The sequence below is a fragment of the Triturus cristatus genome, chromosome 2_1 (genome assembly GCF_964204655.1).
Source record: "Triturus cristatus chromosome 2_1, aTriCri1.1, whole genome shotgun sequence".
Lineage (NCBI taxonomy): Eukaryota > Metazoa > Chordata > Amphibia > Caudata > Salamandridae > Triturus > Triturus cristatus.
In genome coordinates this window covers 1,082,942,569-1,082,955,523 of record NC_140581.1, presented here as the reverse complement: position 1 = coordinate 1,082,955,523, position 12,955 = coordinate 1,082,942,569, and the positions used below count along the sequence as shown (strand labels likewise).

General features: G+C 43.5%; 1 protein-coding gene across 1 annotated transcript in view; it reads left to right on the top strand.

The window, feature by feature from the left end:
• NPFFR2 (neuropeptide FF receptor 2) overlaps nt 1-12,955 on the top strand; it is a 211,885-nt gene that overhangs the window by 82,502 nt on the left and 116,428 nt on the right. The window contains exon 2 of the mRNA XM_085640853.1: nt 8,933-9,032. Coding sequence (XP_085496979.1) covers nt 8,933-9,032 — 100 coding nt within the window. The remainder of the gene's footprint in view (nt 1-8,932; nt 9,033-12,955) is intronic.

The following is a 12,955-nucleotide window of genomic DNA, read 5'->3' as shown; positions in this document are numbered from 1 at the left end:
GAATCGCCTCCACATAATCAGACTCTCATTAAAGGGGTTAGTCGGGCTCTGAATGATCTCCTCCTCGAAGGCTGCCATGTAAAGGCAGGCTAAGCTAGGGGCAAATGTACTGCCCATAGAAGTCCCTTGGCATTGATGGAACAATTCATTCCTGAATTCGAAAAAATTCTCTGTTAATGCTAGGGATGCTAGGTCCATTATGAAAGACACCGGGGTGGGTGATGTCCAGTCTTCCTTACGTAGGACCTCGTCGATCACAGTTAGGGTGGCTTGTTGTGGGATATTTGTGTAGAGTGCCTCCACGTCAAGGGTGACGAGGAGGCTGATATTTCATTTTTAACAGGGTGGTTTACTGACCGAATAAAATTATATATTCAGACTAACCAACCCTTTTTAAACCACATTCACAAACATCTACACTTACCTGGCCCTCACTTGCACTCACCCTCGGCAAGGAACAAAAGATCTCCGCCAAAGAGCCCCATCCCTGGGTGCCCGTCGGGAATTGCAGCGCCGACCCGACGAGGAGCAAAACCCAGATGATGAAGCATGACACCTAGCTTGCTGGGTGTGTGAGGGTTTTAGTTCCACCAATGTGGGTTCCCCCACCCTACACAGGCTAGTACCCTTCAGGCTTACTAGACATTACCCCCCACTTTGTCTGAATTCAAAGGAGAGTGTACTCTACACACTCCTATACAAATAGAGGAACTGTATACCCTTTCCGTTTAATAACTTCCCTAGACCTCCAATTCTGGAGAATTAAGGAGTGGGCTACCAAGGAGGCAATGAAGAGAAAAGTTTCTTCAGCTTTCCTTAGATTCGTCCTATCTTTACAAATTCTGAACAGGGCCACCTCGGATTCCGGCAATATCATCTTTTTAAATGCCCTATTTAGAGCCGAGAAAATCTCCCTCCAGAAAGGCAGCAATCTCGGACATGTAAAACAGATATGGAGCCAGCCTCCTTCACTTTCCGCCTGCCATCGAAAGCATCTATCTTCAACTTCCGGGTTCCTTTTTTTGAGTGCTTTCGGAGTGAAGTATGCCAGCCATCGGGACAAGAAAACCATTCTTTTAAAATTGGCTGCTCTCCGAGCCTTATACCCACACCAACATATAGCTTCCCACTCATTATTAGACAAGGTACATTGTGTTTCTCGGGTCACCCTTTCCAGATGGTTCTCTATCAATGGAGGCTGGCCCTGATCTCGTAGCAATCGATACCAATTCTCAACTCCACTTAATTTTGCCCCAAAGAGGGCTATCACGAATTTATTTGGCGTATCAAAAACAAAATTCAGCTTTTTCAAAAAATGGATGATTTGCAAATATTCCAAAAAAGCTGGCTTCCTCGGAGCGCTACTCCTCATCAACACCTCCTGCCACGTAATTACCCTACTCTGAATTAAAATGTATCTTAGCTCTCCTAGCTCACAACCTTCCCAACTTTTCAAGTTGCATGATTGCATTTGAAGGTCGAGATTCTTACATTCCCTCAATTCTAAGTAATGCAGCCCAGAGGAGCCCCTCGCCTTAAAAAAGGCTTGAAGTCGGGTGGAGTGGTCCTTCAACGTCTTATATCTTGATTTTTTTGGAAGATTGGAGGTTTTTAAAAAAATCAGAATCTGGGAACCAGTTTCATGCACCATTTTGTCCACGAAGAAATGATCTTTTAGCCCATTAGGTACCAGTAAGCAAGCTAGTAAATCTAGAAAAGCATCCTCATAATAAGTTTGTATATGCGGTAAAGCTATCCCTCCCTGTTCAGTGGTTAATTGTAGTGATGGGAGCTTGACTCTGGGTGCCTTTTTTCCCCAGACAAACTGCCTGATCAGTGTTTCCATCTCTTTAAAAAATACCATATTCATTCCAATGGGTACATTAATAAAAAGAAAAATAAGAAGCGGAAGTATGGACATCTTAATGAGAGATACCCATCCTACCAGATACAGAGGGAGTAAAATCCACTGCTCTAACAATTTCTTGATTGTACCTTACAAATTATATATCTGTTTGTACTGATTGGTAACATAAATCCCCAAGTATCTAATAGGATCAGGATTTACGGCTTGTGCCTTGAGGTTGACTGGGAGAAAGTTTAAATCTGTCTTCAGGACGAGAACTTCTGTTTTATTTTGATTTATTTTGTAGCCCCCCAATAATTCAAAAGTACTAAATTCTCTCATCGCCATTTCCAAAGTATCATTATTAGGCTTCAAATATAAAATAATATCGTCCGCAAAAAGCTTCAGTTTGGCCATACCCAGGTTTGGGGGCATAATAGCTATATTGTCTCGCATTCTGATGGCTAAAGGTTCTATAAAGAAGGTAAAAAGCATTGGGAGAGCGCACATCCCTGTCTTGTCCCCCGATTAATTTTTACTGTACCGGCCCGCACCTGAGCCTGCGCCCCCTGATAAATGTTCCGTAACATTAAAATGACCTGGGGAGGGATACCGAATCTACAGAAGGCAAAAAACAACGTATTCCAAATCACTAGGTCAAACGCTTTTTCCGCGTCGGCCATCATAATACAGGACAGGATAGAATTGGTATTGCAATAATCCAGAGCCTGTATTAGAAATTCGGTATTTGTAGCCATAGAGCTTCCTGCTATAAAGCCAGCCTGATCTTTGTGAATTATTTCCTGTGCGGCCGATAAAAAATGCTGTGCCCACACTTTCATTAAAATCTTGTAATCTGAGTTGAGGAGGCTAATTGGCCTACAAGAATTAACATCCTTCGGGCTCTTGTCCTTTTTTGCAACGCAAACAACAATTGCCGCCTTGAAGAACGAGGGAACCTGGCCACTGTTTTTAATATGATTGAAGAGTTTTTTCAAAGGTGGAATCAATTCTTCTGAGAACGCTTTATAAAATTCTATAGGAAACCAGTCCTCCCCACACGCTTTGGCTCCGGCTGTTGATTTTATGGCTGCCAAAATCTCTGTACTTTCTAAATCTGATTTTAGCTGGTCTATCAGAACATCAGATAGTCAAGGAAGATTTACAATATCGAAATACTCAAATATGGTGTCTTCCCCCACCGGATATTCCATGGTGTAGAGCTGCTGGAAGTGTTCCAAAAATATCTGTGAAATCTCATCACTATTTGTTGCCTCTATTTTGGTCATGGGCTTGATCACCTTCGAAACTAAAGCTGCTTCTTGTTTAGTTTTGGTGGAGCTAGCTAGCAGTTTGCCCACCATCTGACTATCTTCGTATACCTTTTGTTGGTATGATCGGGAGCTGGTAATCTCCTCCAAAACAAAAAAGTCTCTCAGGGCCTTTCTAGCACTATCCAACTGATGTGGACGTGACAGAGTCCTCTGAGCCTGTGCCCTTCCCACCGCCCCCTGGAGTTCAGCTATTTTGGCCCGCAGAGCTCTTGACTGAGCGGCCGAAAACGAAATAATCTGACCTCAGGCCGTGGCCTTTAACCCCCCTCAAACCGCAAAGGGTCCAGACATCTCCTCATTGATCTTAATGTACTCAGAGATCCATTCTTTAAAACTCTCACCCATTTTTGATCTTGGAGAAGGAGGCGATCCATCTGCCACCTGGGTCGCTCCCTTTTTGCTTCGCCAAACTCGAGTCACAGCCCAATATAAGAATGATCGGAGAAGGGGTTGACTCCAATATCTGCCTTTACGACAAGAAGGGATTTTGATGTTAGAAAGAAATCGATTCGGAATGTTGTCTGATATCTGCTCGAGTGGCAAGTGTAGCTTTTTTTGTCAACATTGGCTTTCCGCCAGGGATCTATTAGTTGGTAATCCTGCCTGATAACCTCAAAGATTCTTTTAGTATTTGGTTTGAATTGTTTTTTGTTTTTATTTGAGGTATCCTTCTTTAGATCCTGTATATAATTAAAGTCTCCAGCGATAATATTCTGACCGGGGCCCCCCTCAAGAGCTCATTGATTTAAACAGCCCTGAGGCATCATCTGTAACCGGACCATAGTAGTTCACAAAATTTACAATCTTCCCCTTGAATTTCGCTACTACCCATAGCTATCTCCCGTGTGCATCCCTGCAAATTTGTTCAAACTCCCATGACAGATTTTTTAAGAAATAAATAGCAATCCCTCTCATGGCCAGGCCTGCTGACACAAAGAAAGCGTTTGAAAATATCTTCGGTAGATAAAGCTTAAGCGAATTCTATTTTAAATGTGTCTTTCGGAAAAACAAGACATGGGGATTAAAGGAGGCGAGCCACCTGATAAGCCCACCATATTTTTGTTTGTTGAGCATGCCATTGGCATTGACAGACAAAATCCTACATTTACTAGCGATTTCTATTTCTTAAATACGGTTGTTGTTTACTCAATTCCTCATTTTACTCTTTTTGCTACGATAGTCCCACACCCACCCTCCCCAAACCCTGTGAAACCCCCCAAAGATGTGGGTTACCCCCACAACCCCCACCCTACACATCTCGCTCCCCCTTCCTGCACTATTGGGTGCCATGGACCTGCACCCTAGGTGATTTACCCCCCACACCCGGCAAGGGAAACGCTTCAATCTAGAATCCCAAATTCAGACGACATTTAAGAGTACCCCAACTTCATTTCACCAAAGAGATCTCTTTCAAAAAATCTTGGGCTTCCTCTATGCACAAAAACATAGTAAATTTTCCTCTAACCAGCACCCTGAGCTTAGATTGCTGTGCAAGAGACGCCTGGACCCCCTGAGCCTTGAATAAATACAAGAGTTTCACAAACTCTTTACTCCTATGCGCAGCTGCCACAGACATATCTGCGAAGATCCAACATTTAGTCTCTTTGTTAATGAAAAACTGTCTCTGGTGGATCACTTTAGCCAGAATGTTCTCTTTTACTCGATAGTCAGCAAAGTCAGTCAGAATTGTACTAGGGAATTTAGCGTTAGGAATGGGATGAGCAGGAACCCAATGTGCCCTGGTTAATGTTAAGTCTCAAGTGAAATCAGGGAGCACTTTTTTCTTAATGAAGGATTCAACCCATAAGAGAGTATTAGCTCCCTCGCACACCTCAAGAACTCCAACAATCCGAAGATTAGATCGGCGTGAGTGGTTCTTCAAGTTTGTTCTCGAGGACAATTTTGTCTTCCATCACCGATTTAACTTTCTGAAGTATTGAGCTCATCTGATCCTCCAGCTGAGCAATCCTTGATTCAGCTTCTTGAAATCTTGCAGGGATACCTGCCACAGCCTCCTCGATTTTCCCAAGCTGAAGATGAAGAGCGGTTATCTCGTTCTCTTGAGATTTTTTCATGTCTCTGATCTCGTCCAGTATGAGATTAAGAAGGGTTTTAATTTCAAGTTGTTGTGTATTGGTTTCGCCAGTTCGAATTTCGGATTCCATTTGTTGAACTTTACTCTTCTGGCTGGCTATTGGACCTGTCAGTTCCAGGCCGCTCTTCATTGGGGCTCGAGATGGTTCCTGCAGTTGAGATTGAGACCTGCTCTCCAGCTGCTGCTTTAGGACGTTTTTGACAGAGGAGGTTTGAGCAGGGGGCGAAGGCTGAACTGATGAAGCCGAAGGCCTTGCTTGTCCATTCACCGGTCGTCCATCCTCTAGCAAAGTCCAAGTTGTAGCTGAAGGTGTCGAGGGTGCCAGAGCCGGGACCCGGGAACTTGGAGAAATAAGTAATATCTGCAAGGAATTAATTGCCGCTTCTTCTTACGCTGCTGCTGAGTCTGTATCTAGGCATGGCGGTGCTTGAGCGGCTGTGGGCTGAGTGTTTTTTTCCGTAAATGGAGGAAAATCTTTAAAGTTCTTCAACTCAACTTTTTTCATCCCTGGTGCAGCCTCACTAGTCGCGTTGATCTGTACCTTTTCCCCAACAGTATACCCCTCCACTAGGATCGAGCCTGAGGGGTCCTCTCCCTCTTGCAATAGCTCGTGTTGTGGCTCCGCCAGATCTTACACAGAGCTCTCAAAACTTGAGTTCATGCCTAACTGGCTTGCTGAACTCACCACTTTGGATGATGCTGATGTCCCTTTTGCTTGCATCAAGCGCTTTTTTGCTTTCAGCCCCGTTGCAGCTTCAATTTTGGCTATTGCGTTCACTTGTTTGGAGTGCCTCTCCATCTTCCATTAGGTTCCTTAACTTATAGGCCAATGTACCTGACCTCCAAAGTCTTAGCTCCCCGCACTAACCATAATGTAAAAATTAAACAAGCTGGCCCGAATTTTCACTACTAGGGAGGCTTTTAAGTTGTTTGTAGCGTATTTGTACAACTACCAACGCTTATTCTCAAAATCCCGACTTCCAGTTGATACTACTGCCAAATTACAGAATTATTTTGGCAGTTCCGTGGTTTAGCTAATATATAGCCATTTAATCGCGCTCTTGCTGCTCTGACTTTTACGCGCTAGCGGGGGCTCTATGGAGCTCTACGGAGCCTGCAACCAGGTCAGAAACATTTTGGGACATAATTAGGGTGACCAGATTCTCAAAACAAAAAACGGGGACAGGTCATAGACATAGAAGTAGGACTATGGTTTGCAGTAACCATCAACATAAAAGTAGGACTATTTGACAGCTGTCATAGACCTAGAAAAAGGACTACAATTACAGCTCCCTCCACAGACCGAGATGAAGCATTACAGTCAACAAATCCGCGGTCTTTTATTGGCAACCCTCTCCTTCACACAGCAGCATTAGTACTTTTTATTGCATTTACACTTTTAAGGACTATAGCATATATTTGCCAAAAATAAATAAAACATCACAGGCTAGCAAACGCCAGATTTACTAGCTTTATCAATGCTCATTTCTATAGCTGCACGTCAGCACCACATAAAGTACAACTCACCAATGTTGCTTAGTTGCTCATGACAGAAAAGCATGGGAGGTAAACTGCGGAATGCTAAATTGCCAAATGGCAGCCATGGACCAATGTACAAAAAAAAACTTCTCTCCAGGTATTACTGCCTTAGGGTCTTAAGGGTGGCAAAAGTTGGCCCACCACACTGTCCTCCCACATTTGCGTAGTTACTGCTGAGATGTCATGTTACCTTACTGGGGTATGTATAGTGCACTCTAGCCATTGGTATCATCTCATAGTGCAATAGTGTGAAGACCTTAGCAAAAAGCTTGAGCAGCGCTGCTCGCCTCTCCCACAGGCGTTAACCCTGCTCTTTTAAGTCCCTTCCAGCTAAACAGTTTGCCGTGATCTGAAAGGTCAGTCAAAAGGTCAAGTCATAGCTTTGATATGGAGAACACAAAGCATGCATCAATTGGTTATGAATAAAACATGCAATGAGCAATGCATTAATACTTGCACGGTATGCATAAGGGCTACTGAAAAGTTTGTATGACTATGAATACAAGCTACAGGATGAAGAAATATTGTTTTATCCACAGAAGAAACTTTGGCTGGCACGATGACGTAGGTGGCGCTGCGTGTAAAATGTCTCTCTTCAAAGGATTTCCCTTCTTGCTACAGCGCTCACCTCAGTGACGACACATGCCGTAAACAGTGCAAAGAGAGCATGCGCATGCATGCTCAACCGGAACAATGAAAAACAGGGACATTTCTGTGTTTAACGGGGACACTGTTTGAAAACAGGGACATTTGAGTCACTTGGAGAAAAGTGTCGGGACACGGGGACACTTCCCCAAAAACATAGACCGTCCTGGGAAAACGGGGACGTCTGGTCACCCTAGACATAATGCAGCCCGCTGATTTCAGCACCCGTTCCGCTCTCCTAAATCGGCGTTTCGGCGTTTTCAGCACCGCAGCAGTCAGCGTTCTCCGATGGTCTCCATTGCCATGGGAGGAGCAATCGATCACCTGAGGCTACACGGAGGCGGGAGTCTCCGTGACCATCCTCGTGTGACCCAAATGTGACACATAGTGCACGGGGTCCTGCTAATGGCCTGCATCGCCAATTAATTCTCTTATTATTCTCACAAAAAGAGTTGCCCACCTCCCTTGGTCATACGTCGAAACCCAAATTACTAAATTATCGCAAATAGTGGAGGTAACATCTTACTGTCAGTTCTTATGCCACAATTGATTGAATGAGTCCAAAATTAAAGCTCCAGACGTTGTCGGGACATGTTATAGAATAAGATTCTTTAACGTTCTTGCTTTATAAAATACAGCCAAACAACCAACGCGTTCTGCTCATACCACAGAAGCTTCATCGGGGTTTATACAGTGCAATTAAAATCCCAGACAAATATTGTTAGTCATCCATATGTCACTTGAAAACGTTTTGGGCAGTTTTGAATGGAGATGCGTATCCAGCATTCCGAACAAGGCGTTGATATGTATCAGATGATAGACATTCTACTGGAACTGTGTTGAAACAATATTGGTATCACTAAGTCTACCTTTGTGCAGTTACCGGGCTGTGCAGGAGGGTAGTCTCACATGTGCAAATGCGCATACATGTTCATGTATAACCAGCCGAGTGCCCCTTACCCTGGCTGTTCGCACCAGCCTTATTTCAAAAGGCAGACACTTGCGGTAAACATGCGCAGTCCATTTGCCATGTGATTACTGTGGGTATCTTTCTGTCTATCTTTCTGCCCATCTGCTTGCCCATCTCTCTTATCTGTCTGTGGGTTCTCCTATCTCCCTATCTGCCACCCAGTTTGACTGCCCACCTGCATGCCAGATGTCCACTCATTTCTCCCTCCATCTCAGACCACAAAGCTCGTCTGTACATCTCTATCTTTCCATCTGTCATTCTGTCCGTCCACCTGTTTGCACATGTATCCATCCATCTGTCTCTATCCATTTGTTGTCATTTCCGTCTAGCTGTCCATTTACCTCAGCTATTAGACTTGCTACTCTTGCCACACTCTGTCTCTCTTGCTCCCCCTTTCTCTTTCTTTTTCACACACGCACATACCTATAGTGTCAGTTGAGATTTTTTAAAACATTTTTTAAAGTACTTCTAATGTTTTTAAACTGTATGTTCTTACGTCATAGGATGGCCCTTTGGGAGCACCGTCTGCACGCTGAGTGGGATGGTCCAAGGAATATCAGTCTCTGCGTCAGTTTTCACATTGGTGGCCATTGCAGTTGATAGGTAAGTCAATCAATGAATCAATAGGAATCTGTATTCGGCTAAGTAGAGCCTTGAATGTTCATGACAATTAAAACTTCACAAACGAAATATTGCCACAATACATAGTATTAATCATGCCTAAAATGTACAAATATGTCATCAAATATTAAGACAGTAATTTAAATCAGTAAAGCATATCTGACTCAGTCTCAATAATATCATTTTCTAATTTTTAGTGCTCTTCAGATAAAATTAATTATGACCAAACAAGTTATTTCTAATGCAAACTGGGATGAAGCAATCAAGGCAAGTCAACACTGTTTTATATTTAAATGCCCAATAGCGATACCAAAATACTGGTTACTGACAGCAATATATAAGGAACATAAAGTTCCATGTGCCCTGTGTTATTGCGTGTCACGAGGACATTCATAGAGTTCTGCAAACCATGTACCAAAGCAAGAAAGCGCTCTATTGTTTGAAAGCATGGTGACTTCTACTACATAGGTTCAGTGGTTACATTGATCCACGTTTCTGCTCGCACGGATAGAATGGGCTGCCTTCCACAGGGGGGGGGGGGGATTGTGATCTCAATCATAGGCTGTAAAGTATGCGTTATATTATCTTGCGACAAACAGAGTCACAAACAACAACCACAATGAAAGCAGAGTAAATCATGTCTGTAGCGTACATGTGAAAACGATTGTCAGCATCGCATTCAAATATATGCATAAAACTAGCAGTTCTTTAGAATTAATTAAATAAATTACATGAACGCATTCCAACAAAATCCATCTGATACTTATTTGGAACATTGTCGGCGTGGGTCAGTTGAAACATATGTATTATGCCACAGTGAAGCAAAAGTAGAGTACATCATTATGCATCAACAAAAGCAGATTCGCTCCAACGTATGTTTGTCGTTGACATGGGACCTATCTGCATAGTTCTGCTGAACCCCTTTTTGCTGGCTACAGAACTCTGTCTACTTTACCCCTTTTAACCAGAGGTAAAGTACTTGTGCTCCTTTAAGCATGATGAAATTCATATACACCTGATTGGCATATTTAACTTACCTACCAGCCTCTAGTTTATGTACCCAACGGGTACTCGGGGAGGGGGGCGGGGGGGGTTAAGTTGAATGTCACAAACTGACATGAGTCACAAGTGGACTGTAGCATTTTTTGAGCCATCCACTACAGAGATAGTGTATACATCGCTGCAGGCCTATGACCTGTTGAGACCTGTCCTAACTCCAAGTTCGACATGTGAAATTTTCCCTTTTGACAGGCCTAAACCTTCCTTCTAAATATTGATGTAACCCTTATATGCCTTATTGCCGTTAAGGCAAAGCATATGGGGGCAGATTTATGTTTCCTGGCGCATCTCTGCAAATCAGCAGGGATGCGCCAGGAAAGATGCGTCACGCAAGTTTACCCTTGTGCCACCACAGATGCGCCGCATTTACAATGCAGCACATCGTGGCGCAAGGATAAACAGATGCATGACGCATCTGATGGCGTAAGGGCGGCGCATTGCTGGAGTCGTGTCGCAAGCACGACGCAACTCCAGCAATGTTTAGGGGCTGCCCATACCTAACATGCTGCGTCATGCCTTACGCCTGCTTCAAGCAGGCGCAAGGTTTTGACGCAGCAGCGTCGGAAAAGTGACTGAGTGAAATCTTGTAGATTTCACTGCGTCACTTTTCCGAGGCTTTTTCCGATGGAACGCCCACCCTGCATACATTAAACCTGATGCAGGTTTAATGTGGCGCAGGGCTTTACACCCTGACGCATCTCCATAGATGCGTCACGATGTAAATGGGGCGCAACGTGGCGCAGGGTTTACGCCGCCGCTGTGTCACAAAAGTGACACAACGGCGACGTAAAAGGGGCGCAAGACTAACATAAATCTGCCCCAAGGTATTTAAAAGTAGAACTTGTAAATGTTTAATGTTAAAAATGTCCTTACATTGAAAAAGCCACAAAAGCTATGTTCACTATAGCAGGGTTAGCTATTCCATAGGAAAGCATTGTTATACACTATTAAGTTTCATAAATGTTATTTCCGCACAGGAAACACCTACAAATTAACATTTTGGGAATTTTGAAGTATTTCCTACAGGTCAATTCACTGGTAAGGTCGAATTTGTAATAAATATTTTGGATAGATTACTTTTAAATAGTTACATTGGCCCTGCCTGAAGTTCCTGGAAGGTAAATCCGCATTTCGTCCTCCCACTGCTGCTAGGCAGCCGTTATCATTTTTTTAAAAAACAGCATTTCTAGCATCAACTAGTAAAATCCAACATATTTCCAAATTTGCTGCAAAATCATTAGCTTTTGATTATTTGATTATTTGCCCATTTCTTAAAATGTGTTCTCTTTAATTGGCAGCCTAAAACATAGATCGAGTGTTTCGCTAACTGCTATTCACATTCACCTGCTGACCGCCTGCGCTTCACATAGTGCGGTTATGTTTCACAACTGATCTTCCTGACTGTTGGATAGATGCATGCCTTCGATAGCCAGATACACAAAGGATTCAGGAAGAGAGAGGAACTTGCTAACCATAAAAGCCCCATGTCCCTATGAATGAAAAGGCACAGCACTAATTCAATTTTGGTAAGGGAGTCCATTTTCAGACAAGTGGGAGGAATCTGCCTGCACAGCGACCTGGATGTGGAAGAGGTGTGACGCTGCGGCCAGGGCGACTGACTCCGGAATCCAGGGATCACGGTTTGATCGCCGGCGGCAGATTAGCCCAGCACCATGTGACTCTGGGCAATAGCTTGCTTAATGTTCCCGATGGCCCCCAGCGCCTAGAGACCCTTACGGGTGATTGTTCGGGCTTTATAAATGTGGATTATTATTATTATTATTATTATGTGAATGAGCTGAATTCTAGCCCCAGCTTAATTGCCCCATAGGGAGAAAAAGAAAGCTGGTGCTCCAGTAGAAGCTTTCTGGAATGTTCTGTGTTGTTTACGTGGTTTTCTCACAGTACAGCTTGGTACACCTGGAATAATAGGAAGAGTGGGCAGAACGCTGATACTGTCTCTTAAACCAAATACTTCTCACCAGCTGAGTTCTATCATCCATCGACCTGTCCAGCTTCTTGGATAGATCCAGCTACTTTATGTGGAGGCCTTACCTCAAGAATAGCCCTGAAACCAGAAGACCTACTTTATTAGCTATTCATATGGCCTGATCTCTGACTCCAAGTTCCCATTAGGGTTGTGTTTACCTTCTCTGTCTGTCTTTATCAAATGTATACCACAGTATGAATTCCCTGTGGCACTACTGGCAGTTAGAAACAGATGAGTGATGAATGGAATGCTTGACTTATTGTGAGACACTGATGATGTCCACATACCAGTCCCCATTTTTTGTCCACTGTGCCATTTGAGACAGAGACCATCCGCAAGAAAAATCAGCATTGGTCCTGCCTCTGTAGGAAGAAATTATCTCTCTGGATGACAAAACAAGCAAGCCTATACCTGTTTAGGATTTTGGGTCTGATCACTTAGGTACAGCTTCAGTCCAGTGACACTAAGCAAGGGACCCTATCTGGACGTGCACATCTCACTTAGGTCATCTTACTTAGAACAACACAAAAGTGGTAGGTAGAATGATTGACTTAATCTCCGCAATTACTTGGGGACACATTCTAGTCCTTTATTTTTCCCCAGTATGAAACTCTATACAGATATGGTATTCAGTCCTCTTCATGCTCCAAGAAGAAAGGTCCAGCCAGAACCACCAGGCAAGATGGGAAAACAAGCAACCCCAGACCAATTTCTGCCTTTGGAGCCTCATCAGTGAAATGCAGCTTGAGCCCCATGCCACAGTGATCAATGGACCCAAGTCACTTAGGGTGTTACAAAGACAAAAAACGTGAAAAGTGGGGTGATTAAATCAGACTTAGCCACTTTTAATTACTTG